The sequence below is a fragment of the Lissotriton helveticus genome, chromosome 6 (genome assembly GCF_964261635.1).
Source record: "Lissotriton helveticus chromosome 6, aLisHel1.1, whole genome shotgun sequence".
Taxonomy (NCBI): Eukaryota; Metazoa; Chordata; class Amphibia; order Caudata; family Salamandridae; genus Lissotriton; species Lissotriton helveticus.
The window spans coordinates 1,413,702,736-1,413,730,672 of NC_136067.1; the positions used below are offsets into that span (position 1 = coordinate 1,413,702,736).

At 45.9% G+C, this 27,937-nt stretch overlaps 1 protein-coding gene across 1 annotated transcript in view; it reads left to right on the plus strand.

Annotated features, from left to right (window-relative positions):
• SOS1 (SOS Ras/Rac guanine nucleotide exchange factor 1) overlaps positions 1 to 27,937 on the plus strand; it is a 780,124-nt gene that overhangs the window by 587,575 nt on the left and 164,612 nt on the right. Inside the window, exon 18 of the mRNA XM_078649204.1 lies at positions 11,362 to 11,534. Coding sequence (XP_078505330.1) covers positions 11,362 to 11,534 — 173 coding nt within the window. The remainder of the gene's footprint in view (positions 1 to 11,361; positions 11,535 to 27,937) is intronic.

A 27,937-nucleotide genomic window follows, 5' to 3' on the forward strand; every position in this document is an offset into this window, starting at 1 on the left:
AAGCCAAAAGACCCTAGAACAACTATCGAGTCGGTCCCGAAAAAACCTCCGGAACCGAGAACTTCGACACCGAGGGATCTGCCTTCTACAGAAGAGCTTTTTACACCAGATCCTACTTGTAAAGGATCCTGAGATTGGACAGTTGGCTCTTAGTTCCAAAAAGAGGCCACTGGATGCGTCGGCACCGGCTCCTCCTCCTAAAAAGAGACACATTGCAACCTCTCCATTAATGATCCCTTCTCCACCTCCTCCCCCTACTCCTCCTCCTCCACCTCCTCCTCCACCACCACATCATTCATCTACACCATCCCCTATTCCAGATCATGTTGTGGATTCAGATTCTGATAATACAGGGGGGTACGGATGAGCCATCAGAGTACAATAGTCCCCCTCAGTCACCTAACCCATGGGATGATTATAACACCCCTGATGTCCCTAACGTTCCTCACGATGATGTATATCCCTCCAGGCCTCCCCTCCCCCACCCCCCCTTCCCCATAGGACACTATAGGTTTTAACCTACTGGTCCATAGGGCTGCCCAATACCATGGGATTGACCTACACACAGACACTGTGGAGGAAAATTTCTTAATGGACACCACACAGGGGTCCACTTCAATTCTGCCAATGCTTAAGGGGGTCATTAAGCATGCACAAGAGGTATTTAAAGATCCAGTCAGGGCTTGAGTCCTCAACCCCCGAATTGAGAAAAAATACAAAACTGCCCCTACAGATCCAGCCTATATTAGAGTGCCCACATCGCTAGACTCCCTTGTTGTCTCCAATGCACGTAAACGGGCCAATTCTCAAACATCAGGTGAGGCTCCCCCACCAGATAGTCTAAACTCTTTGACGCCTCTGGTAAACGAACCGCGTCCCAGGCAGCAAACATATGGCGCATTGTCCATACACAAGCGCTGTTAGCAAGGTATGACAGGGCACATTATGATGAGCTAGAATCCATAATGCAGCATCTCCCAGACAAATATAAAATATGGCCAATGACCTAATACAGGAATGTAAAACTATCACCAATACCTCCATTCGTTGTGCCCTAGATGCCGCAGATACTGCTTCAAGGGCAATTAACACCAGCGTTCTTTTGCATAGGCATGCCTGGCTACATATTTTAGGGTTCAAACTTGAAGTCCAAAATTCCATCCTCAATCAACCATTTGATAAGCAACACCTATGTGGCCCTAATTTCAAAGTATCCCTGGAAAAGATGAAAAAGGATACAGACACAGCTAAATCTATTGGAGCCTTGCAGTCGCAAGCTCCCAGGTGCTCCTTTTGTCACTCATTCAACAGAGGCAACACAAGAGGCTTCTCTTCCTATAGCCCCTCCACTTCTTATAAGACACCTAGCCAATCCACCTTCGCTAGAGGCTACCAAAGAGGGGGTTACAGGGGTAACAATAACTTCCGGGCTGACGGCAGCCAAGAGTGTAGGTGCCAGGCGGGGAGTCGCGGTGATCTGAAACTGACATCGCGTGAAGGTTTCCCGCGCCGTCAATTCCCATGGGTTTTTTCGCTCCCTGTCGTTACGTTTTTTCGCTCCTGTGATTTCAGTGAGCCACCACGGATGAAAACCGTGAGTTCAAAATAAAATTGTTCAAACTTTTTCACATTTAGAGCCTCACGGGAGGGTGTGCCTTAGCGAGCACATACCACCGGTGGCCTTAGTAATCACTTTTTAGGTCCTGACGAATGCTGAGCGAATACGCATACAGAACAGCAGAAACATGTTGACCGTTAATTATTAGGACACAGGTTTTCCTAAATTAGAACCTTGCTGGTCCGCTTTCACTGTTTTTAATAATACGGGTTGACCCACATTAAAGTTTTTTTGGGTCTAACCGAGTATTTTTTAACTTGCACTCACAGTTAAAATCACAACTCACTTAGAGCACTGTTGCACTCAACACATCCAGCTCCGCTGTAACTCAGGCATTGTAGCACGCTGGGGAGGCATTCGGCCACCCCAGCGGGGACCCAATGATGAAGCATGTCACCAACTAGTGGCGAGTGAGGGTCCTTTTATATAAGAATTTCCTTTTTTTCACAAAAAGGGCACTGTTGGTTGATGGGGGTGTTATGATTTCTATGTAGTCAATATTTGGCTCGGTCACATTAATCTATTCTAAAGTCACTCCTTAGTTGTTTAAAAGATACGAGTTACGGGGTATAGGAGTGTCTACTCAAACCCTTTCTCTCTTGTTGTTGTTTGGTAACAATAACTAAGGCAGAAGCAAAACTAATAACTCCCGCACTGCCACCACCCCTACCCAATGACTTTACTCCACTTCCCCCTCACCATTCCACTCCAGTGGGGGGAAGACTACAACAATTTCTTCCTGTCTGGACCAACATCACATCAGACAGGTGGGTGCGACAAATTATTCTGGTTACTGTCTCGAACTAACATCTACCCCCCCCCCCACAAACATACCACCCAGACAGCGTCCAATGTCACAAGAGCATCTATTACTGCTAAAGCAAGAGGTAATATCCCTACTAGAAAAAAGTGCAAAAAAACCAGTTCCTCTGCACCAACAAAACAAGGGAGTTTACTCCCTCTACTTTCTTTTCCCAAAGAAGGACGGTTCTCTAAGGCCTATTCTAGACCTCAGACCCCTAAACATATACATACAGTCAGACCATTTTCACATGGTCGCACTCCAACAGGTCCTTCCTCTTTCACAAAAAGACTTCCTTGCTACTCTAGATCTCAAGGACGCCTACTTCCACATTCCCATTCACAGTGCTCACAGGAAGTATCTTGGATTTGTAATAGACGGTCAGCACTATCAATTCAAAGTACTCCCATTCGGAGTCACAACAGCACCAAGAGTATTCACCAAGTGGCTAGCAGTAGTGGCAGCACACTTAAGAAGACAGCACATTCACATCTTCCCATAGGCCCTCCTCGGACTCCTCAGATGGACTGCACAGCTACGCAGCTGTTTCTGAAATTATTTTCACTTCCTCTGTATAGGAGCTAGTCTCAAGAGGCGTTCCCTTGCAATTTATAGGTATGTACCATACCCTATGTGGGGTTTTCGTTGATTATTGTAAAGCCATTCTAACTTACCATGGGAAATGTCTTCCTGGGTGGTGCGAGTATGATGCTCCAGGAAATGTTCTTCCTGGGTGGTGCAAGTCCTTACTGAGGATCTGACGAGGTCCTCTTAGGATTGTTATCTATCTCTTCTCTGGGGAGTTTTACTATAGTTCATGCTATAGACTTAGTATGAAATGTTTTTCACTTCTTCGCGCTCCACCTGCTGTTGTAGGACTTCTCCACTAGACAAGCCCACAAGGGTTGCATAGCTCTCTTCGGGGTTTACATGTTCGTACTTTACGATTGGTCCGTAGTTCCCTGCTGCCTTTGAGGATGCAGACCCCTCCAGAATATTGTTGTGTTTGCGCCACGTTTGGCTCGCCCCAGTGTGTTCACGTATACCCCTTTTCTTGCATTGGCTGTCTTTTCCAGCGTTTCGCTGTATTTCTGCCATTTTGCATAAGTTGGCAGTGTTTGCCGTAAGCCAGTGTCTGTCTCTTGTGAGCATGTTGTTCTGTTCCACTTCAGAGACAGTTTCTTTTCCTTATCCAGTTCTGGTATCGTATGTTACCACACAGTGGGCATGTTTACAGGCACCGGGTACCTGCTGGTTCAACTTGCGCCACAGTGTTGGCTGTGTTTGATTCTGGTGGTATTGTCTTCTCTTTACTCTTTGGTGCTAGGAAGTGCTTCTGTCCTTGGTCTTCCCTCAGGTCTCCGACCTGTCTGGGTTCCTCCTAGTCGGCAGTTGGTTCTGTGACAGACGCGGCGTTGGTGCCCATTGTCTTGGGCCTCACTTTTCATATGCACTTCCCAAGCAGGGGTTCAGGTTGCTCTGCTCTTAGCTACTTAGCTGCTCTTTGTCCTTCATACATCAGTAAAAGGTTAGATGTATGTGTGTGTATGTATATATGTGTGTGTGTATATATATATTTATATATATATGTGTGTGTGTGTGTAGGTATCTGCTTCTACATACATGTGTATCGGATTTCCTATGTTTGACATATGTTATGTCCTATTATGGTTCCCTCCAGTGCTGTTGGTACCTATTGTGGGGCTGCTGTACTCCTCTGGGGCATGCATTTTGAGTATTCATTGCCTTTCCCTGTTTCAAGAAAAAAAAAAAGGGGGGAATAATTATATATGTGTATAGATATTTATATAATGGTGATACGCACTGCGAGAGTGCACACATTCTATGTTTTCCCTCGTTGCAGAATCTTGGGTTTCTTAGCCCCCGATTCAGTCTTTCTTTTTTTTTTTCTCTCTTCAGATGAGAGCGAGCCTTGTGTGTGTGTGTCTGGCCTCTGTCGGTATCCTTTTACCACTGTGCTTCTGTTTACGGTCGGTCAGTATGACTACCTGGTGATACGTTGTGTCTTTTTGCCGACGCATCTGTGCTGTCAATGCTACGTTTTATGGTCTTTTGCATGTGGGTGTGGTGTGGCTACATGGTTCATACGGTGTGCCTATGTGTAGCCATATTGTCCACATACACGTATCTCCTTGTGGTTATGGTTTTGTATGTCTCAGCATCGATGACCTCTGTCTCTATACATGTCCATCTGGGCATCCACTGTTGTGCATGCTCATTTTGTACGATCTGACTCTATCGTACTGTTTTGTTCTTTCTCTGTGACATTCTTTTTTGCAGGGCCATGGATCCTGTGCTAGTTCTGCTTCTTATTCTTTTTGCAGAAACTTGTGGATTTCTTCCATTGGGCACTGGCCATTTTGGTTTCTATAATTTTCCCTCATCCCTTCCTGGGAGGTGAAGGTCTTGAACTGTCCTCTGCTGGACTGTGGTGCTATTGCCTTTTTTTGTTGCTGCTCCTGTTATAGAGCTTAAGGGCCTGGTGTCAGCCACGTTTACAATTGCTGTCCCCTCCTGTTTTGGGCCATCTTCTTGACAGATTAGTTCTCTTTTAGAACCTGGTGGGGTTGAGTCGCAGATCCTCCTACAATGAGGTATAGCTTTGGTATCTATTCTAAGTTAAGGAATCTGCGTCTGGATGTCTCTATCAGACGAACAAGTTACTTACCTTCGGTAACAATGCATCTGGTAAAGAGACAGTCTAGCTGCAGATTCCTTAATGCCCACCCAACCTCTCGCTCTGCGAGGGCTTTTTCAGGTTGGGGTCTTACCTTCTGGTCTTTTCTGCCAATAATATCTGCCTTCATGCGTATTTCTCTACTTCATATCCTACAGCAGGTCAGGATGTCTTCTGTTTTACCTGTTGCTTATCCACGCATTCTCGTAAATGGGTGGCAAGCTCGTATATGCATGCACTCTTTGGCACCCTGGTTTCTTTTCCAGTGTGGAGGTTGGTCATGTTCTTCTCCCTTCCCTCCTCCCCCTTCATCCATTAGTTTGGGGTCTATTTGACTCTGATACAGTCCATTGCTCATATTTAGTGTGTGTGGTTGTCTGTTGTTGCAGAAATGTTGTCACTTGCTGTAACTTCATGTTGCTAATGTCTTGTTATTGACTCCTGTGACATTCATGTGGTGGTACACTGCTTGTCATTTCCCGTAACGTTCATTTGCTGTTTGCTTTATTGGAGGGTGTTGCTCTTTGTTTCTGTGTGACTGTCTCTACGAGGCAAGTACTCTGCCCTCACCCTTCAGTCACTTATGTTATGTAGTGTTTTTCTCTACAATGCAGAGTGATGTTTCTCTTCATTTTTATTCTTTATTATCATTGTCATCTTAAACGATGTTTAACCCTTTTTTGGCACACTGTTACCACACATTCTGTTTTATTGTTGGCTCCACGTTCTGGCGTGGATACGTTTCTCAGTAGAAAACGGACATCAGCGCGCGGGGAGAGACTTGTATGGCTCCACTGACGTCACATCCGTGGACGACATCAGAGCGGAGGCATGCGACGCCGTCCCCCGGCGCGCAGAGGTACCGCTGAAAAATCTCTGGATCCAGACTGGCACCTGGAAAATATTCTAAGTTGAGGAATCTGCAGCTAGACTGTGTCTCTACCAGATACATCATTACCAAAGGTAAGTAACTTGTTCTTTTTAACGTCTCCTCAATCCCTGTGAACACTTGTGATTAACCAGGAGAGGGAAAACAGTCCCTGCCCCACTGCCTGGGTGGTTAAAAGTCCTGAAACCACATGGGCAATGGAGGAGAATGAGCTTAATATATCCTCACTCAGTGTATGGAAGTCTAGCCATGCACCAATCTCACGCTGGCAGGAGGAGAAAAGGCTATAATTAAAGGCATTTATATCAATACTTGCCCAACGTACGCGCCTACCCTGATCCGTTGGGATTAAGAGTGCCTGTGACTTTTGACTACCTTTTGGCTTGTTGCCCAACCCAATGAGTAAAAGTATTGATCGGTTGTGATCACTGAATGGATTATGTTCAATATGAAAAGGCCCCGGTGCTTCTCCCAGGGAGGCTGTCACAAAGATAAAATTTATAATAGTGGCAGAACCCCTTCCTTATAGGACGGGGCAGATGTGAGATAGACCCGGTGTGCCAGTGGTCTAAGATGTGTATCAGATTATAGTTGGATAAAAACCTATTTGTCTCCTCACCTTCCAAGGAGTGCTCCATATGCAACTCCTCTAGAGCACTCAAGGCTGGGCCTTGGATAGATTCTTTGTAAAAGATGGACACAGATGGCAGTTAAAATCCCCTGCTAATATTATAGGTGTTCCCAAAGCTTAAGGCGTGCAAGTTGAACAGCCGAACTTTCCCCCTCTTAGAATTATAAAAATTAATTATAGCAATCGGGGGAGTTCTCCCCATGCACAATTTTATGCCCTGAAACACCTGTGCATCCCACTTAAAAATATGTAACTCCTTGCATAGTTCTAAATCAACAAACATGATATGCCCTCCGCTAGCTCTTCCTATAATGGTGCCTTCCGCTTGGGAGAAAATAGTCTTGTACCCTTCCATAAAAAAGTTGTTCTCTGCCTCCCAAGTTTTTGTAGGCTTATGGTTGTATGTGATCTGATAAATTATAACCATCTATCTTCGGATAACATGGAGAAACAGGCCTGCCACATTCCAGGAGATTGAGCTAAATTCGCTACCGGGATTGTGGTAAGCGCCACCGGTGGGGGCCGGGGAAGGGGTGGACATGTGATGTCTCATCTGAGCATCAGGGTTGGACAAGGAGGGCAGAAGGGAAAGGGTGGCAGATAGAATCACATTTAGGCTTAATACTGGAGTGGCGCTAGATACCTCTGATCCCTGGCACAGGAGACATGAATGGTGAGGCAACTCAATAGGTCTAGCCTCTGCCTCCTGAAGTCAGTCCAGCTCGTTTAAGTCAGTTATGGGTGCAAAGGGATTACTGAATGGCAGCGGCCTCCCCGTACCTCCTTTATTAAGCCCTCCCCACTGCCGAGTTCCTTATTCAGGTTATTGAACAGGGATCTATAGAAAAAGCCCAGCTGTAGTATTTTGATACATGTGCCAGGGGAAAAATGTTTAGATGCTCCAAGGAGGATTTCCCCTGCTAAATCTGAGTGTCGTACTGAGATAATAATACAGTCTCCTTCAAAGTTTTTCCTTGAGGGGCCTATCCAAGCCACTCTGCGTGCCATTAATATGTTGTGGTAATCCCTGATGGAAAACCCAGAATGCTGTGCTAACCAGTGCATAGCTTAATTGATCAATTGAGTTACAAATCTCACAGTTAGGGATGTCATGGGGCTATGGACGTTTGACTGGGTACCTGCTGCTCACAGAGCTCTTTTGTAGATTCTCTTTGTGAAATGTAGATTTTTTTTGTGGGTAATTTAACAAGCTGAATTTTGGGGGCAAAATGATTGCGTTTCTCTAAATAGGTTATTTAAGCAGATGTTGGTGTGCTAATCAGTAACACTGTCTGAAACATTGACGTGTAAGGTTAGTGTAACCCGACTGCTACCTGAAACTGTAAGATATCCGTAACTTGAAAAACAGCACTATTATTTCAACCTGCAAAATCTGTGTGGCTGTTCTTGCCTGCGAGGTTTGTGTTCTTGTTTTTCGTTATGTATGTCATAGTTGTATAGCACAAAACCAGCAAAAGGCAGTGGAGCTTTATACAGGGGGAAGGGCAAAGGATACAGTCAGCAAATATTATGAGAGAAAGTTGGACTGTTTCTGCATTGTGATGTAGTTTCTTTAACAAAGTGCATCTTCAATTCTTTCCTAAATTGGTGCTGGAATAAGAGTTCTGATGGATACAGGGGTGTTGTTGCAAAATCTGGGTTCCTAGTTTGAAAGGGCATGTTGCCTTGTTTTTTTCGTTTTTTAAGCTTCATTGTCTCCAGACTTGTGGTTTCCTAGGTGCGGGTGTGCCAAGAGTCACCAGAAATTGAGCTTTACGCCCAGATATGTGGGGGTGCTGGTGATGAGGTATTTGTAAAAGTAGCAACTGTTTATGTTGATTATGAGGGATGGCTAGTTGAGTACTATCATGATAGGCGTGATGTGATCATATTTCTTTAGACTATGGCTATGAATGGTGCTTTGGCATGTAAGATATCATAAATTATCATACCCTCTACAGGTAACAGAACAGAGTTAGGCGTAAGCAAAAAGAACAGATGATGGATGGAATGCTGAACAATGCAAACGTTCACCCTAGTCACAGATCTGAGTTTAGTCAATTGTTTTTAGTTAGGCTTATCCAAATTCCGAGTGTTAAGAGTCAGACAATCATGCCAGAGCAGCTCTTACCACCAGTGGGTTATTTGTATATGCATGACCCTTCAACCAGTCCTTGCAAACAATAGCCTCACACAGTAGTTATTTTTACAATTAGAGGTTTTTTATTTGTACAGTCTGCACATACATGTTATGCACCAGAAAAATGGAATTTGTTATGATTTCCTCAGTTATCATTCAAAATAAATGAACACATGAAAAGCCAAAAGTATTTTTCAGCACACATCCACTTATCCCTACTTGATGTAATAAATTAGTCTAATCCTTACCTAACATGTATAAATAAGTTAAGAGTCTTGTATTTATGGTATTAGTTGAATGATTAGTAATCTCTAACTATATTATGGCAAGCCATGTAACTATTCCCGTACACTTAAGAAACTATATTCCTTAGAGGGATTATTCTTTGTGCCCCCTTCCAAATTACCTAGTCTATTTATATACATCTCCCCAGTGATTATCGAAAGGGGAGGATGAGTGACTGTGCAGCCTCTCAAAACGGTACTGTATGCAACATACATGCACTGCCCCTGTCAGAAACGTGCTGAAAAGGCAAGCAACTGTAACCGATTTTGCTTACTTCCAAGTTTGTTCTGAGCAAGGCCGAATGGCCTTACAATACTAATCACTTTCTGGTCAGCAGAATGTAAGATTCCTGTCCGTTGGGTTTGTTACTTTAGTTAGCACAACTAATGCAAGCCTGCTCCTAAAATAATATGGCAATTTAGCACATCCTGTGTTAATTAGCATCACCTCTCAGAATATTGATTTTCTGGGCTCTAAGCATTACACATATATTCAACAAAGAATTAGTGCTTCCCATGTTTGGCAGATAGACCTTACCTCTCTTGTAATGTTTTCGTACATGTGTACTTTGATGTACTTGTTCACCGGATAAAGTTCATTACTACTACTACTAGACCTTATTTGTATGTAGCGTATAAGTATTATCAGGAAAGGTCTGCCACATACTTCAGACTTGCCTTCTAACAGAAACCTTTTCACTTTCTATAGTAGAGACAGCTGGTACTAGGCTGTCTTTGTTGTATTGTCAGTGTTGTTTTTGGGTGAGATTGTTGTCCAGGGCGGATAATTTTGTGAAAGTAGGGGTTTGAAGCGATCAAGATTCATCATTGAGTCGGGTTTGAATTATTCCTTGCTTTTTGCTCTTGGCAGATAACAGTAATTGGGTCTTGGTGGGATTGAGCTTCAGGTACTTGCAAGACATCCAGGTCTGGATGAAGTGTAGACCGTGTTTGAGTCATTGGATCTCTGGAGCGGAGCAGACTTTCTTGTGGACTAGTGAACCTTTGGCTTATTGGTAAATTGTCATATAGATAGCAGTGAGTAGAGCCCCGGTGGGCTCCATGTAGAGGTTGATGATGATGGTTGACAGTGAAGAACCCTGGAGGACCCTACAAGTGATAGGGATCTCAGGGACCTAGAAGTGCCCACTTGAATGAACTGGTGTCGGTTGGCATTTTTTTAATTGTTCTTTGCTTCTTTTAAGGAGTCTCGATCACTTTTTATAGTTTAGAATCTCAGTTGAAAAGGTCAGGAGGGAAACATTAAAGGAACTACAATATAGATAAATAGCTACATTTTACAGTAAAGAATAGGACATGTAAAGTAGCATTTTCTGGACCATCTAGATCACCTGCATGTTTTAGGCAGTTTGTATAAAAAATTGAAATAACCCATCCAATTTTTGCCACTAATTTCCATCATCTAGCTTTGGCCAGATAGCCTGCAACCCTCCATGGGATGGGAGGTGGGGTGCAGCGAGCAAGGATCAGGCTTAATTGATAAACACTCGCACAAGGTACTGGAATACAGTGCTGTTAAAACTTACAGAGCCTCTGTGTTTTTATGCAATGTGTTGTATCTTTCACTTGAATTTTCCTAGCCTCTCTGAGAAAGATAGATATAACAGATTGACAATGGATATGGTACTGACATTGACACCAAAAGTATAGTGGTTTTCTTCTCCTCATTATCACTGTCCTGTTACAAACCCTTATGACACCCAAGTCTAATTTTGGTTTCCTTCATTTTATTGAAAGTTACTGAAGCAACGTAAGACTGCTTGCATGAAATTGGTACATTCTTTAATATTACAATGGTTCACTTCTGTGTGGGTACACACAGTCCCATAGTACTTAAATAATTAGTGATGGAAGATCAATCTCTTAAAACTTTGTAGCTTCAAACTCTGGTGCTCCCTCCGCCCTATTTACAGTATTTAATTCCTCATAATATTGTGGCTTCTGTCCAGTTGTGCTTAGCTCATCATTGACAAGTTCATAACAGTGTGCTTTTTATACATTACATCACTTCCACACATATAAAGCCTCACCCATCTTCTTACAGCCAAACAGATCCCTCATGTCATTGTTTGTGGAATGAAGCTAAAATTGCAGATAGCACTCCAAATATGTCTGCTTTTTGACATACTCTGAAAACTCCTTACCAACACTAGTTGTCTGTATTTCTAGCAATTTTTAAAACAGAAAAATTGACTAAACAATGTAATCATGTTTAGCTATTGAAATTATGTTGGGAATGTTAAAACCTAAGTTTATGACTTTTTAAATATTTAAACAGGAATTTATTTGACAAATATTTTAAAAACTGAAGAAGGTAATCCAGATTTCCTAAAGCGTCATGGTAAAGAACTTGTTAATTTCAGTAAAAGAAGGAAAGTGGCAGAAATAACCGGTGAGATTCAGCAGTACCAGAACCAACCCTACTGCTTACGAGTTGAACCAGAAATCCGGGTGAGTAAATTTTACACAGTACATGTAATGACCAGTCAACAAGATAGCTAACTTTAATTTGTACAATTTAGACATTTCAAGCATGATGTTGTGTATTTTAAAAGTAAACATCAGATCTTGTTTAACAACAGCTTAATATTTATTGAGAAAAATTGAATATATTTCATGTAGGTTGCTTAATGTGCATCTTTTACTGTTATGGCTTTAATTACTACACTTTTCAGTTGATAAGCTGGTGTTCAGTAATCTTTTTTGGGTTGTAGCTGACCACATAGTGAATGCTATTGGTGCCCTGTATATTCTATCAGATAAAGTATTAAGATATTCAAAATATTACAAATACACGTACCTGGCAATGTAATGTATTTGGATGTTTTGACTCCAGATGTAATGCCAATCTTTGTAAATTTCCTTCAGAAGTTATGCCTGTGTGGTAAGCGTAGTGCAAAATCGTTGTCGAAAAGAAGTGCTACTAGACATCTGTTAGTGAATTTCTTGATATTACTATCTCATAGGGGATAGGAAAGATGTTTTTTTTAATTTATCTGACCCTGGCCATAAGCTTGATCTGCCAAATATTGTGTGGCTGTTTGTTATTAATATATGTTGCTGATTAATGTTTTAATCCTTAAGAAACTAACCTGTGGAGGGAAGGCATTCAGTCTGCTTGAATAGCTCTAAAAAATTGAAATTCGCCAGTATTCTAAGCTTGTCTCACTCATCTGTGGCAACATCTTTTTTTTCATGATGAGGATCTCACTGTGTGCCCTGAGGAGGAAACTCTATGGCTCACAGGACACATCCTGGACCCTGGTCGGGATTAGCTACTCTTTTTTTCTACTACTACGTCCTGCTAGCATCTGACCGTCCAATTTTCTAGTCTGTATGCAAGCTCCCATTTAGTTTCCCATGCCACTCATCACCAAGTATGCCTCCTTGGCCTTGCCTTCTTAACTTCACTCATTCCCCGTCAGCAATTATCCCATACTACACAATCAAACAACACTACGGGTAACTTCTTGTCTTGCATCCTGACTTACCCATGATCGAACTCCATGGTCCCTATGGTTTTTCCCCCCTTCCTTCATTCCTCTATTCGTTCCTTCCATCACTACGCCCCCACAGTCTTCTGTTGATAGTTGAAGCCTCTCACATTGGTAGTTTCCTTCAACTCACCCATTGATCCTTCCTCATGTTTTTCTCTCCTTACCCCATGTCTCTGGTTCCATTATTGTCTTGCATTGCTCAGAGGATACCTGCACATACGCCTTAGCTTCCTCTTCTCGCCCCACCAGGTCTAATGGCCCGTCATCCACAAAGCCTTTTCCACAATAAGCCACCTAAACAAACACTTGAACATGTTTTTTTAAAGCCTTTCCTGTTGACCAAGACACTAGGAGCCTGTGGGATGATGTACCATTCTGGTTATACCATTCTGTGTTTGAGGAAATGTGTTTTGGCATAAGCACCTTAGTTTGAATCAGAAACCTGGTCTTTCAAGGCTCTTTGACTCTGTGGGGTACAGTGGGGAGCAGCCAAGGAGTGACTCAGAGGAGATGGGGGGATGGTTGAGACTATACAACACAACAGATCACAGTTGAAATAAGGACATAATGTCTGATGGATCAACGTAAATTAGAAAATACCAAGAGTAGGCTAAACCTGTTAAAACTCACGCAAAGTGGCAAAGGTGTTAGCAGTCGAACACCTCGTTTTCTATTTTTTACTGGACCCCCACCTTGATTAATCTGCACATACATGAAAAAGCCAAATGTGTAACCAGCAAACTGTTGCCAAATTTTATGCTACTAAGGGGTGTGGAATTCTATAAAAATCTACTTGTCCAAAGTACAGTAGGCTTCAGAAATCTGCTTGTCCTATAAAAAACGTTTTTTTAAATTCATATATCTATTTTCATGGCATTCAATAAGATGTGAAGTTAAGGCAACATTCTCAATATGCAAAAACAACAATTGATGGACGGAATGTTGCACAATGGCAAAACATTCACCCCCAGTCACAGATCTGGGTTTAATCCATCGTTATTTTGCTCACCACACCACCCCAGTTCAGACATGGCCATATGCAAATCAGTCTTGACCCTGTGCCTCATGGGAACAGTCCAGCCCGAACTGCCAAGCCATGTCTTCCCTGGACCGGAATCAAGCATCCTAGGACCAGTTTCTGGCTATCAGCCTTCATCAGGCATATTGCATATGGCCATGTCTGAACTGGGGTGGCTTGGTAGGCAAAATAACGATGGATTAAACCCAGATCTGTGACTGGGGTGAATGTTTTGCCATTGTGCAACATTCCGTCCATCATCTTGTGTGTTTAACATTCTCAATATATTAGAGCATAGAGAGCAGCTTCTGTGCTTTTGTTATATCAAGGTTTGGATTCAAGTGAGGCTCTGATTTTTGCCATGTATCCGCAAATTTACACAGGGGCTGAAAATAGATGGTAAGCAGAAGTTCCAGTTTTGAAATCCACTATGAGTCAGTGCATACCCAAAAATTCACATGTTTAGTGTTATTTACTCTTCAGTTTCCAATCTCTTCCTCGGGAAAGATTGGGCTTTTGAAAACGGAGATGTATGGAAAGTGAATTTGCTATTCCTGAGCAGACTTTTGCATGCCCATATTTGCGCCTGTATATGTGCACATTCAACAATGAAATTCACGAAACGTTGCTATGAGTATGGTTTGCAGTGGTACTTCTGTAAACTCTTTTAAATTCCTGAAAGTTGTAAACCTGCCCAAATGCAATCATATACCTGCGGTTTCACTATTATGATTTTCTTTAACTCAGACATTTATTTCCAACTTGCTCCTCCTCTTTTTACCCTCATCCTCTATTATTGGTCTCTTTTTTTTTTTTCTTTTAATATTAGCAAATCGAAAACATGCTTTCCTGACAGATACCTCAAGTTTTATTTTTTACGCAGTAGTTTAGCAAAACCTTTTTGTGCCATTTTTGTTTGTACATTTTATTTTGAAAGCAAATAATCACCAATATTGCTTTCATGCCTATGAATGTATTTGCAGAAATTTAGGCAGCATTATGGTAACATTTATAAATAGCTTCAAATTGTTACTTTTTGCAGATATTAGTATATATTTTTACACTGGAACTACAGTCCATAATATTTTTGTTTTCAATCATTTTTATAAAACTTTTAACAAGGGTATGTAGTTGACATGTCAGGACAAGGTACATTGCCATTCATAAACAATTACAGCATGTAAAATGTTGCCCAGCCATATTATGCTACAGAGTACGTAATATGCAGTATTGCAACATGTAACAAATAAACAGGCACTTAGTAATGTGAGAATAACAGATAGTTCCTGCTCCTCAGTGCAATGGAATCTCGGCCAAATATTCATGATGGGCCAACTGTAGAATCCATGGCATGCAGCGATGGCAGAGGTACAAATGATTCACATAATCAACAAAAAAGAGGGGAGAGAGCAGACTAAATAAACTTGCCCACACTAAATCTCCCAGCCCCCCTCCGCCTCACCTTATCACCTGTAATAGTCAACAATACACATACATCCAGTTACCAACCCAGCGAGTCTTAAATGTTGTTGTGGTATGAGCATGGAAGTACAAATCATCGTTCCGGGTGCAAAATTATATGTCAGGTCTCCGTGCCCACATCGCCCTTTCCCGCAGGTGTGCCCGGGAATCTGGATCAGGATGCATCTGGTTTTAATAGTCATGCAGTATGGTGTCCCAGTTGGCTGCTATGGGGCATTTACGCAGCCCTAACTTATCCTCTCTGTGCAATGCTCAGTGCCTGGGCCCACACAAAGAGCAACTGCCTCCAGGCCACCAGGGGCGGGGGCTCAGATGACTTCCAGCACCTTGTGATTAGGTATTTTGCTGTGAACATGCCCAAATCAAGAAAGCAGGAGCTGACCTTCTGCCTCTTTTCCCTACGAAAGAGACCCAAGATACATACTCCCCACATTTTCCGCACTGGACACCCTGAGCAGGCGGACATCGGAGTCTTGACGCATTGCCAGTAAATAGTGAGGAGTGGGCAATCCCACAACATATGAACGCTGTCGGCATCGGGCATGCAACATCTTTGACTATCAGCGTGGGTGAGGTGAAAGTATCAGTTTATCTTTGCCAGAAGTTAGGTAAGCCATATGGACAGTGTAAAATTGGATGAGGCAATATTGAGCATTGCTTGGGACTCGTACCGGACTTACTAATATGGTTGCCCACTCCTTGTCCGTGAAGGGACAGGCAAGATTTGCCTCCCAGTGGTGCGTCAGAAGCAGAAGCTGTGTTGGCATTTTGTAACGCAGCGAGTCCACAACCCAGTGCGTAAGATGTTTACCTGTCCTCATGACATGTAAGTATTGTGTAGTAAGATTTATCGAATGTGCCCGCATCCTGTCCCCCCAACGGCACAATTAGTGAGTTGTGTAGAAGAAATTGGCCAGGGGATAGACCCTCCTTCTCCACCAATGAGTCGTATTGTACAAGGGCACCATCCTGGGATTGGTCCCCCAGGGTGTGTAGGCTAGCCTCCAGCCAGGCGTAGAGTTCTGCATATTTAGTGGTGGTACCACTCCTAGGTGTGCTGATCCGTAGTAAAGCTGGTGTGTGTGGGATTGTGGTTCATGTGCGATAGTGGTTCATGTGCGATACAGACATTAATGGTAAACAACAATGCTCGAGTCCTAGAAGCAGTGACTCCACCGTGTCCCACAAGTGCACGGGTGAACGAGTTGAAGAATCACTGGGAAAGTCAGGCTGGCAACAGCGTGGCAGTGTCGGACAGGATTAAACCTGCCAACCACCTGACCACCCATTGGAGTTGGGAGGCAAGGTAATACTGTTCCAGCTTCAGCACTGTGAGCCGACCCTGGTCTGTGAATAAATTAAGTTTAGACACCGCCACCCTACAGCACAAGTTTCTCCAGATGAACTCTCTCATGGTTTCCTCAGATGAGCGAAAGAAAGGATGTGCGATGTAGAAAGACAAATTGGTAAAAAAAATAGAGCAGATTGGGTAGGACAACCATTTTAAGAAGGGCTATGCAGCCAGTCATCAACAGTGGGATTGTACGCCAGATGGGCATCTGGGACCTAATGGCTGTTGTAGCCCTCACAAGGTTACCGTCGAACAAGGCAGAGGGCAAATGATACACCCTGACTCCCAAATATTGAAATGTCAGGCTGTTCGAGTATGGGAACTCCATTAAGGACAGAGGTTGGTCTGGCTATGGAGGGGTAAATATAAGGGGCATGATTTTTGCCCTATTAACCTTCAAACCAGAAAGAGCAGCAAACCTGATAAGCTTATGGGCTGTAGCATCCGGAATCGAGCGCACAGGTACAGTAATGTACAGGAAGAGGCCGTCAGCATAGAGAGAAATTGTGTGAATAACTTCTCCCAATGGAATTCCGCAGTCCTCCCAATGAGTCCAGATAGCCGCAGCGAGTGGTTCTATGGCTAAGGATAAAAGTAACTGGGAGAGTGGTCAAATTTGGCGGGTGCCCATATGTATTTGAATTGGGTGCAATATATAGGAACCTATTCTGACTCTAGAGAGCGGTTGGGTATAGAGCAGCTGAATCAAGTGGAGAACGCAACTCCCGATACTGTATCGTTGCAGGGCGGAAAATAAAAATTTCTATTCCGGGGAATCAAATGCATTTTCAAGATCCAAAACCAGACTCCCGAACGTAGGTCATCGATGCGGGAAATATTTAAAGACACGAAAGAAGCTCTGTTAATTTAAGGAGGTATTATGAGAAGGGAGAAACCCTTTCTGGTCGGGATGGACCAACGATGGAACAAAGGGTGCTAGGCAGTCTACAAAGACCTTGGCAAGTATCTTGTAGTCTTTGTTGAGTAAAGCCAAGGGTCGGTAGGAGCTCAGAGCGGTGGGATAGCAGTCTGGTTTGGGTAAGGTAATGAGCAGGGTCTTGCGCAGGGATGCAGGAAGGTGATAGGGCTTCTCCATACAGGGTGTGTAGCTGAGGGGCCAGTAAAAGAGCATAAGGTTTATAGTACTCAGCCAGTAAGCAGTCCACCCGCTGGGACTTGCCCATCACTAGGGCCTTGATGGCCTCCTGGATTTCAGTGAGTGATGGGTTCTTCAAGCTCTGCCCGCTGCTCAGGTGTGATGCTGAGCAGATGTAGTGCGGAGAAGAATACCTCCTGCCACCCTGACCAGCTTCTGTTACCAATTGCTACAGCGAGGTGTAGTGGCATACCAATTCTGTATGTATGTCGTTGTGGGTGTGGAGGAGGCAAGCCGTAGAGGAGTATAGTGAAAGGATAGGGTGTTTAGGTGGCTATTGACGTATCAGTCATGCCTGTAACTGGCCCGTTCGATCCAGCGATGCATAGGTGCGAAAGAAATGTGCTGTATCGTGAAGGTAGCGCAACCATTCCAGTAGTGAGGTATGTTAACGGGGCATGAGCAGGGTCATGCACCGACCGGATCTCATATCATATAAGCTTGCACCCAATGCGGGAGATGTCACCATCAAGATCTTTGCAAATATTCCATTTTACCCTAAGCAATGCCCTCCGATGGTCACATTGGGATGGCAGGAATACCCTCCTCCTATGCAAGCTGTAGAAATTGGGGATTGTGGTCCGAGTGCGTATGACCAAGTACTCAGTTTGCAGGATAGTAGGGAACAGGCTTGTCGACTCAACAACTCAGTCTATTCGAACATGTAGGAGGAGTAAAAGGAGTACACACGTGCATTAGTATTACGGGCACGCCATATGTCTGAGTTGCCAGTGTTTGTGCCAATCACATAGCTCTTGGGCATTAGATGTGGCCAGTGTGCAAGGTAGGTGATGGAATAAGTGGTCAAGAGCTGTACTAAGAACAGAGTTAAAGTCCCCCTGTGAGCCACGGGATCCCACTCCCTACAGGACAGTCTGTTAGACAGTGCATGTAGGAACAAGGTCTGATCTATGTTATGGGCAATTGCACCCAGCAGGAGCAGCCCTGTATAATCATACCGACCTTCAGCATTCACAACAACCTCATCTGCTATGAATAGGGTCTCCGGCTCCACCCAAATCAGCACTCCCCATGTGTATGAGGATTAATCAATGGTGAATACTTGGCCTCCCCACCGCCTCTGGGGTCTGCAGACCTCAGATACCATCAAGTGTCTCTCCTTCAATAGTGCTATTTGTGTGGATTGGCGCTTGAGATATAGCGGAACTCTGTAAAGTGCCCCAAAAACTCTGCCACGATACGCTAAGTTGGGCAAGTGGCGAAGTGCGTTAGGGTGTGCCGTTTGGGATGATTGGGCTGATTTACAGCACCAGTTTGCCCCGCACTGGAAAATCTGCGAGAACTGCACCATGCACGTCGCAAGAAGGCGCTGCTTCTTTCTGTCGCTCCAGTAGATATTCTACTCGAGCGGCAGCTTCCTCAACACGAACAAAGGTTTCTCATGGCGAGCAGACATCAGTGACTACCTGCATTGACAAATCTTGATGGGAGGTGGTCTGGAGTAAGATTTTCCTTGCTTTGCCAACTTAAGTTGGCGAGCTCGAGCATGAAAAAAACTCTATGCAGAGCGGAGTTTTTGAATAAGTGGGAAAACACTGCAAGCGGAGCGGAATTTCACATCCAGGCCTAGATGTTAGTGTGGGTCATGTGGAAAATGCGACATTGCCCTGCATGAGGCCAGCCTGTTCAGGGCATGGCGCCTTGTGATGAGCAGTACCCACGGTGTGTGAGAGTGATGGGGCGTGCTGGGCATCCTCTGGCAACCAATCATAACTGGGAAAGGCGGGAATAATATAACCAGAAATATTATCAGAGTGGAGAAACAATAAGTATCTGCCCAAACTGCTGAACTGAATTAGGCAAATAACTGACTTTACAGGCTCGGTCAAGGAAACATGGGGGAATGCGTGTAAGCTAAAGATGCAATTGGTTTTGGTGGTCCCGTAGTTTCAAGGTCTCCAGGTGATTTCTCCACAGATGACGCCTGGCATGGTGTTGTGGGCTGGGTACCTGAGCGTTGGCAACCCATGGCCAGCTGGCATGCGTTAAGCATTTGGGGGGTCCAAGGTTGGGTGAGGAGGCCTAGAGTCCCCCGCACGTGGTCCTACTGTCTGTCCCGATGGCCAGCAACAGTGCGAGGTGATGGACTCACCAACACTAAGAAATGGCGCCTGTGATGAGCCCGCTGAATGTTTCAAAGCCCATTTTGAAATGCTACCAAGGAGGGCCTACTTGCAGGCGCCTTAGTGTGTAATGGGGCTCTGCAGCATGAGCAGCCCAGGGATTCACCCGGCGTGTGTGTCCATCATTGACCGTAGGGGAGCAGTGTAGAGTGGGGCCAGCCTGCACACGCCAGGAGGAATTATGTGGCATAGATGCCCCCGGCGTCTGGTTCGTCACACTGTTTTTGCAGTAACTCCTTAATAGGTGTGGGGGCTTGGTGACCGGATGTCTCCACCGCTATGCTGACTTCCAGGTGGTCCCGCTAGCTGACACCTTTGTGTGCACCGTGGTGCCACAGCACAAGCAGCCCTGCATGGGCCACAATCCCACACTGCTAGTCCTCACTGCACAGAGACACCGTTGTTGGGTTTCTGATGGTCTTCGTATGGCGGTCTCATTAACCCCACAGACCGACTAAGTCCAGCGGCCTAGTTATGGAATCCAGATCAATGTGAGGGGAAGGGGAGAAAGGCCTCCAGATGGACTAGGGTGCAGGTGTACCGCAAGTAGACAGATCATCTTCTCCCAGGGAGAATGAGAATTATGGCTTTGAAGCTGGAGTCACTCGATGACTCAGTAGAGATGAAAGCTGTTCTATTGCTCAGTGCAAAGGAGTAGGAGGTTCCAGACGCAGTGTCTTGAGCAAGCGCCTGGTTGGGAAGAGGAAGCCTAGCACCACATGGTGTAATACATATACGGATGATATATTAAAGTAGGGGGCAGCTAATGTGCTTGCATCGACAGAGAAGTCCAGTTATGGTCTAGATCCCGTTTCGTCAGAGAGAAGGCGGACTCAGAGCTAAAGCGTTTTATGGAGTCTAGGGCCAGGACTATGGACCTCTGTACCCCTTGTCACCCCCAGCCCCCCTTTTGTGGTCACTAAAGCGTTTCCCAACCATGTCAATACCCTCCCTGCCACCACAGCCAGCAAGCTTCCACACATTTTTTGTTTCCCAGAATGCAGTTCCTACAGACCACGTGGGACATGTCGCCAGAAGTAAGGCCAGTCCACCACTCCCCCAGCACTGGCAGTCTCAAAGCCCCTTTAGTTAGCCCTCCTACTGTCATGGGCATCCTGTGGGAGGCGGGATACGACTTCACCTGCCCCATTGAAACTCAATAACATCAGACCTTTGGGTACTAGAGATTGTACAAAGGGGGTACTCCATCCCCTTTGCGGCTGCCCTCCACTCATCCAATCCAGTTACAACCAGTTGACGGTAGACCATCTTTCCCTACTGTCTTGGCCAATGGAGTTCTAGAGAGGGTGCCAGCATCAGAAGTTGGTTGTCGTGCTATTCCGCTACTTTCTGGTGTGCAAGATGGACAGAGGCCTTCGTCCTGTACTAACCCTGCGCTTTCTAAACCTCTTCCTCAAACAGGAGAAATTCAAAATGCTCACGCTCACTCAAGTTCTGTCTCCCTATACGTGGGAGACTGGATGGTAGCATTAGATTTGCAGGATGCATATTTTCACATCACTATCCTTCAAACCCACAGACTTTAAATGCGGTCCATGGTGGCCCACGAGCACTTTGTTCACCATGCTTTCCTTAGGCCGTACCAGCACCCCTCTGGTGTTCACCAAGGTGATGGCAGTGGTTGTAGGACAGTGCCACTTTTTGCATGGTTTCCCCCCACTTTCAGCCTGATACTTGATGCACTTTGACTTGGTGTGCTCTGCCAGTCAGGTTTCCAGGGCCTGTGTTCTTTCCCAAAGCGTGCATTTGTACCCACAATTGGCACCTCTCTGGCCGCAGGTTTGCCCCTTTCAAAAGGTACCATGGGTGCCAGGGCCCTGTGACCGAGGAAGGCCTCTAAGGGCTGCAGCACCTATTGTGCCACCCTTAGGGGCTCTGCACCTTAACACCCACCCACTGCCATTGCTGGCTGCGTGTATAAGTCAGTTCTTAGACATTGTAAGTGCAGTAAACCCATAAAGAGTATATGTCTGGCAGTTGGTTATTACGAACTCCACAGCTCCATAATGGCTTTACTGAAACTTGGTATGTTTGGTAGCATACTTCTCAGAACATCAAACCCACACTGATGTCAGTGTGGCTTTTTTTTTTTAAATGTGTTTATTGGTTTCAATCACAGCCATACATACATGATTGGGCGACATGTTCAAGTTAGTCAACATTATAACTGAGCAGACATTAATTCTCATTACATATTAAACATTTCCTTCACGTCCTGCTTGTCTATGCATCTCCGTTTCAACAGTAGGGGGCACACAGGGATCTCCTCGATATGTATTCCAATGTGACCACTTCCTATCCCATTTCTTGGGGCACCCCAGAGTCTTAAAAACCTTGATGTCTGCCAGCATGCATCTGTTGATTTCTTTAGCCCACATGGTGACGAGTGGTGGGTTCGCTCCCCCCATCCTCTAGCCAGCTCCTGCTTGACCAACGTGTACCCCAGTGTTGTAAATTGCTGTTCAATTTCCGTAAGGTCAGTCGCCTCCCATATGTTCAACAGTCCCAGTTGTGGAGTTAATTTTACTTCCTTTCCCAGGGTAGTTTGCATGTGTTCTGAGGCTCCCTCCCATAGGGCACGTATCTTTGGGCAACTCCACAGGGTATGGTAAAATGTGGCTTGTTGTCTGCACCCTTTCATACACAAGTCGTCAGGTCTAGCTCCTATTCTCGCCAACACTTTCCCAGTGATGTATGATTTGTGGAGTATCCTAAGCTGAATCAGCCTGAATCTCTGAGTGATGGCCGCTTCTCGAGGGAACATAAGAGCCGTTTGCCATTCCTCATCATCTATAGGGCCTGAGTCTTCTTGCCACTGCTCCCTGAGCTTCAGAAAGGTGTCTGGTAGGTTATTGCTCAACTTCTTGTAAGTTGGAGATATTGCTTTTGTGTTAATAGGTCCGTCTAGTAGACGGTCTTCCAGTGGCGACGAATTCGGTATATCACTGAGAGATGGGAATGCCGCTCGTACCGCATGACTAATCTGCAAATACCTGACACTTCTCCTTGCGCCAGATGGTATTGCCTCTGGAGTTCATCAAATGTAAGTAGTGCTCCCTCCCTAACCAGGTATTTCACCGCAGAGATCCCGATAAGGTCCCACTTATCGAACCCGGGCTGATAGCACAGCATGCCCAGCTTCTGGGAGAACCACAACGTGGTGGCCTGCGAGAGAACGCCCGTCCACCCAACCGGGAATTGACTATATGCTAAATTTCCAGTGTATGTTGGGTAGGTCCGAAGAACCTCCTCCTATTCTTTCTATCGGTAGTGTACAGGGCCCTCAGATATCCAGAGCGATCAGTTAGGTAACAATTGAGAGCATATGCCGGGTCGGCTGGGGGTGATACATCCAATGGCTGACAGTCGCCAGCTGCGCCGCCCAATAGTAAAGCTGTAGGTCAGAGAGTGCTATGCCTCCGTCGTACTAGCCTTTTGTCAATTTTTGCAGTGCGATCCTGGAATCCCTCCCATCCCACAGCAGCGTACGAATCTCCCCTTCAACTGCTCTGAAATACAAATCGTGGAAGGGCCAGCATTTTAAATGGTGCAGCCCGGCACAACAATGTCAAAGGCAGAGACTTCCAGTGCTTCACATCTGCTCGTAGCCTAGCCAAAGGGGCGGGGGCAAATTGGAGCTGTAAAAACAAGCTGGGTCTGATGTGACGAAGATCCCCAGATTGCGAAACCCCTCCGTCGCTAACGCTATAGTGCAGTCCACCGGAAGTCGGGGGACTTGGTCCCTCGGCATATACAATACCGACTTGTGCTAGTTACTCGCATATCCCGAATATTTGCCAAAATTCGCCAATATGTCCAACACTACTCTGATCAATTTGTATGGGAATGCTAGATATAACAATATATCGTCCGCATACAGGGATATGCCATCCTCCACCTCATCCGCCCAGCGCATCCCTCACACCATCACAACCCTACGCACCCAGCCCGCAAGAGGCTCCAGCATAAGAGAAAATATTAGCGGGGAGAGCGGGCATCCCTGTCTAGTACCCCTCCGCAGCTCGAATGTCCAGGAGGTATAGTTGTTGACCCTCCCCCAACCCAGCACCTCGGTGTACAGAAGCTTTACTCAGGCTATGAATTTAGGGCCCAGTCCCACCTTTTTGAGGACCTCAAACATGTACGGCCATTCGATAGAATCGAATGCCATTGAGGCATCGAGAGAGAACACCGCTGCATCCTCCTCAATATATTCCCTACGAGTCATCACATTGTGCAGGCGCCGTATATTAAGGGCCGTATTCCTGCCCGGCATAAAGCCAGATTGGTCCGGGTGGCTAGTGATGTAATAACTGCCCCCAATCTATTCACCAGGACTTTTGCCAACACCTTTGCCTCCACGTTGATCAATGAGATCGTTCTATAGGAGCCACAATTATCCGCTGGTTTACCCTGCTTGTGGATAACTACTATGGCGGCTAGTCGCTGATCCTCTGCTAGCCTACCCACTTCCAGACTCTCTTCATACATGGATCTCAAGTGCGGCACAGTCAGAGAGGCAGTGGCTTTCAGAAACTCTACTGGAATGCCATTAGTACCCATCATCTTTCCGGACTTAATCTGTCCCAGGGCCTTGCGTATTTCTTCGTTCAAGAGGTCTGCCTCCAAGGACTCCTTTTCCTCATCCGAGAGGCCCGGCACATCACTTTCCTGGATGAGTTGACGAGAGTCCTCTATTGTGTAATGTGTAGAGGGGGAGTACACCCTTTGGAAATGATCAGCGAACTTCTCCGTTATTTCCTGTGGATGCATCACTGTTTCACCCCCTGGTATTGTCAATTTGTGCACCCATCGGGATCCCTGCTCTCTTCTTTCCAACCACACCAATGTCCTGTCAGCTCTATCTCCCAGTTCATAGAGTCTGTGCTGGGTGGCACAGTATTTAGCCACCATGTGCTCCCTGGTTTTCATCCTGTATTCATCCTGCTTCAATAGAAGTCTGACTCGTGTTTGGTGATGGATTTTGTGTGTGCTCCCGCTCCATTTCAAGGAGGTCAGACTCCACCTGCACCAGAAGTTCATGCTTTTTCACGATATAACCCGTCTTCAATGGCTTGCCTCTTGAGAACTACCTAGTAGGCTTCCCAGATTGTTTGTGCGGAGACCACTGAGCCCACGTTTTCCTTAAAATAATTTTCTGATTGTGTGCGGAGTTCCTCCCTTATATCCGGTACGTGTAGGAGCCACAGGTTAAGAACAATAGTGGTGCGTGCCTGTCGTTCCCAGTGCGTATATTCCATCCAGACCGGGGAATGGTCCGATATGCCTCTGGGTAAAACTTTATACATGGGCGAAGTTACCTAACGAGGACAGGTGTGTGAGGAAATAATATGTGATAAAATATGGTGGACATTAGAGAAGTACGTAAACAATTCGCCAGTTGGATGAAGTGCATGGCCTACATCAGTTAAACCTAGTGCTGTCGCGAAATAAGCCATTAGGTCGTTAGCTTTCTCTCTAGACTTCGGTGGGTGGCGATCGACAGTGTCATCTAACGTCATGTTATAGTCTCCCCGCATTATTAGTGTGCCTTCCCAGAGTCCCGTCAGCCTACTTCCCAGGTCTTCCAGTACTACCTTACCCAGAGCGGGCGGTAAATATACTGAGATTAAGTTGATGTCTCTGCCATCCCACTGGGCCTCCACCCCTGAAAAATGACCCCCGTATCCCTCCATGTCTTATGAACAATAAGGGGCGTATTTTTCTTAACCAATATGGCCGTCCCCCTCGAGCCCGTGGTGTAGTCTGCATGCACTATAATTCTGTCTCCTCACCTGGTGAGGGCCTTGGATTTCTGGCCTACGAGATGCGTTTCTTGCAGCAAGACTACATCAGGTGAGTGTCTTTTTAGGTACTGTTGCACAATCCCTCGTTTAATCTTATCCCCAACACCATTAACATTCCAGGTCATTATAGAAAGCGTTCGGTCCCTTTTCCCCCCATATCTATGCATCACACAATTCCCTGGTACTCGGATTGTCGCAAATGGAGAAAAAACTTTTACCCTCCCACTCAACAATTGCCGTCCAGTGTTCAACACTTCATGCTTCCGAATCACAGTTTCACAGTGCTTACCAATAAAACAATCAAGAAAGAAACATCCCCAATTTCCAGACCCACCAACCCCCTCCCCACCCCCTTGTCCATAGAACAATGTACTGACAAACACCCCCATCCCTCAACCCCCACCCCCCTCCCTGCCCGTGGATTTAGAACTACCCACTCCCGAACATGGCAGAGTGCCTCTCTCTCTCCCCCATGCCCCCCCCAATCCTGAAAATGTACGGGTGCTCAACTCCCATCCCCGCCTACACACATCACAATTAACTTATACTTTAGCCATCCACAATTCGAGTTATACGGTCCCGTTCAGCTCACATCATTTGAACCCATCGAATCTGAGCTTTTCTGTAGGTTCCCATTTACAAGTCTCACGCTGATGGGTATAACAACCTCCACCCAGTCCCCCCCCTACTTGTGCTTTCAGTTGGGCACCGGCTCTCCAGTAGTACAGCCAAGGGTCATCACTCCTGCTCCTTCGGCTGGCCCTCATCCTCCGCTGGCCCATTTGTCCCCCCCAGTGTCTGCTCAGCTACCTCTGTGTTGGTGAGGCCTCCCAGAGCGATCTCGTCTCTGGCTCCCCACCATGTTCCAGCCTTCCATCCAGTCCCAGACTGCCTCCGGCGAGTCAAAAAAAAAATGATTTGCCATCCGACTATACCCTCAGCCTTGCAGGAAAGAGCATTGCGTACTTAACCTCCCGGTCTCGCAGTTCCCTCTTCACTGGCTGAAAGCTGCGACGTTGAGCCTGGACCTTGGCCTTGAAATCAGGAAAGAAAGCCACCTCATAGTTATCGATTTTTAGCGGGGGATTGGATCTCGCTGTCTGCAGGATAATATCCCTATCTCGATAATTGAACACTCGAGCAATTAGGGACCTCGGGGCGCTCCCGGTTTAGGTCTACCTCCTGGCACTCTGTGGGCTCTTTCAGTGGAAAAATAGCTGCACAGAGTCTTGGGCTTTAGGTGCTTTGTGATGAGGTCTTCCACACATAAGTCGGCTGCCGGCACTTCCGTTTTTTCCGGAACCCCTAAAATACAAAAATTGTTCCGGCAAGCCCGGCCTTCGTAATCATCGAACTGCTCTTACATCCTCTCCTACTTCTACTGCATTTCAAGCATTTGCATTTGAAGTTCCGACGTGTCTATAGGGCGCTAGTGACTATCTTGAGCTCTTTGACTTTCTCGTCCATCTTCCGGAAGTCTGCCCTGATTAGAGAGACCTCCACCATGACCGAGTCCACTGAAGCACGCACTCCGTTGCTAGCAGCCATGACGTCGTGTAGGGTTGGCTCCGGTCCCTGTTTAGAGGCGGCCGCCCCTTCATCTTTCTCCGGCTGCAGCGAATCACCTTTCTCCCCCGCTTTGGACCAAGCGAATTTGCCCAGCTGCTTTTGGGCATTTGCCTTAGGTCCCTTTCCTCCTGTCGCCATGGTAGTGTATTAGTAACTGGCCCCCAGGTGAGAACACGGAGCAGCACCGGTAAAGCAGCCGCAAAGTTTTGGCGAGAGTGACTAGGTTTGTGTGTTTCACTTCTGGAGTCGCTGTCTGCCTACCACGGCCCCAACACACAGCGCATCTAGGCTGGACTCTGCACTCGGCGCAACTTTAGTCGATATGGTGTAGTTGCCTCTGCCAGCTCTTACCAGGAGGGGTCTCTGCACTCTGTCCGTGTCACCCTATTACGTTATCCCCTTCGGGACCGGAGGTTTGAGCACCTCACTCCCGACAGTTCAGCCTGGAGTCAGAACACCTCTAGGGCCCCAGCTTCAGTCCCCGCAGCCCCAACTTATCCGTGATCAGTTTGGTAGGGTACCAAGAGTCACTGCGCCCCCTCTCAAGATCAACCGTGTCCTGTGCGTTGCCGGAGCTTTGGCCCCGTAGGAGATATCAGTTACCCACGGCGCCAGTACAGTCCACTGGTAGGAAGTCGTCAGGTCCGACCACCTCCGGCTTCAAGCGCCCCTCTGTGCCATCAACTGCCTCCTCTCATCAAGGCTCTAAGCCCAGTGAATGTCCCAGAGTCACTTCTGTGTATCACAGTTGGCCTGAACCATATTTCCGGTCGCTGCTATGAATCCCACTCCAGCCAGGATGTACGGTC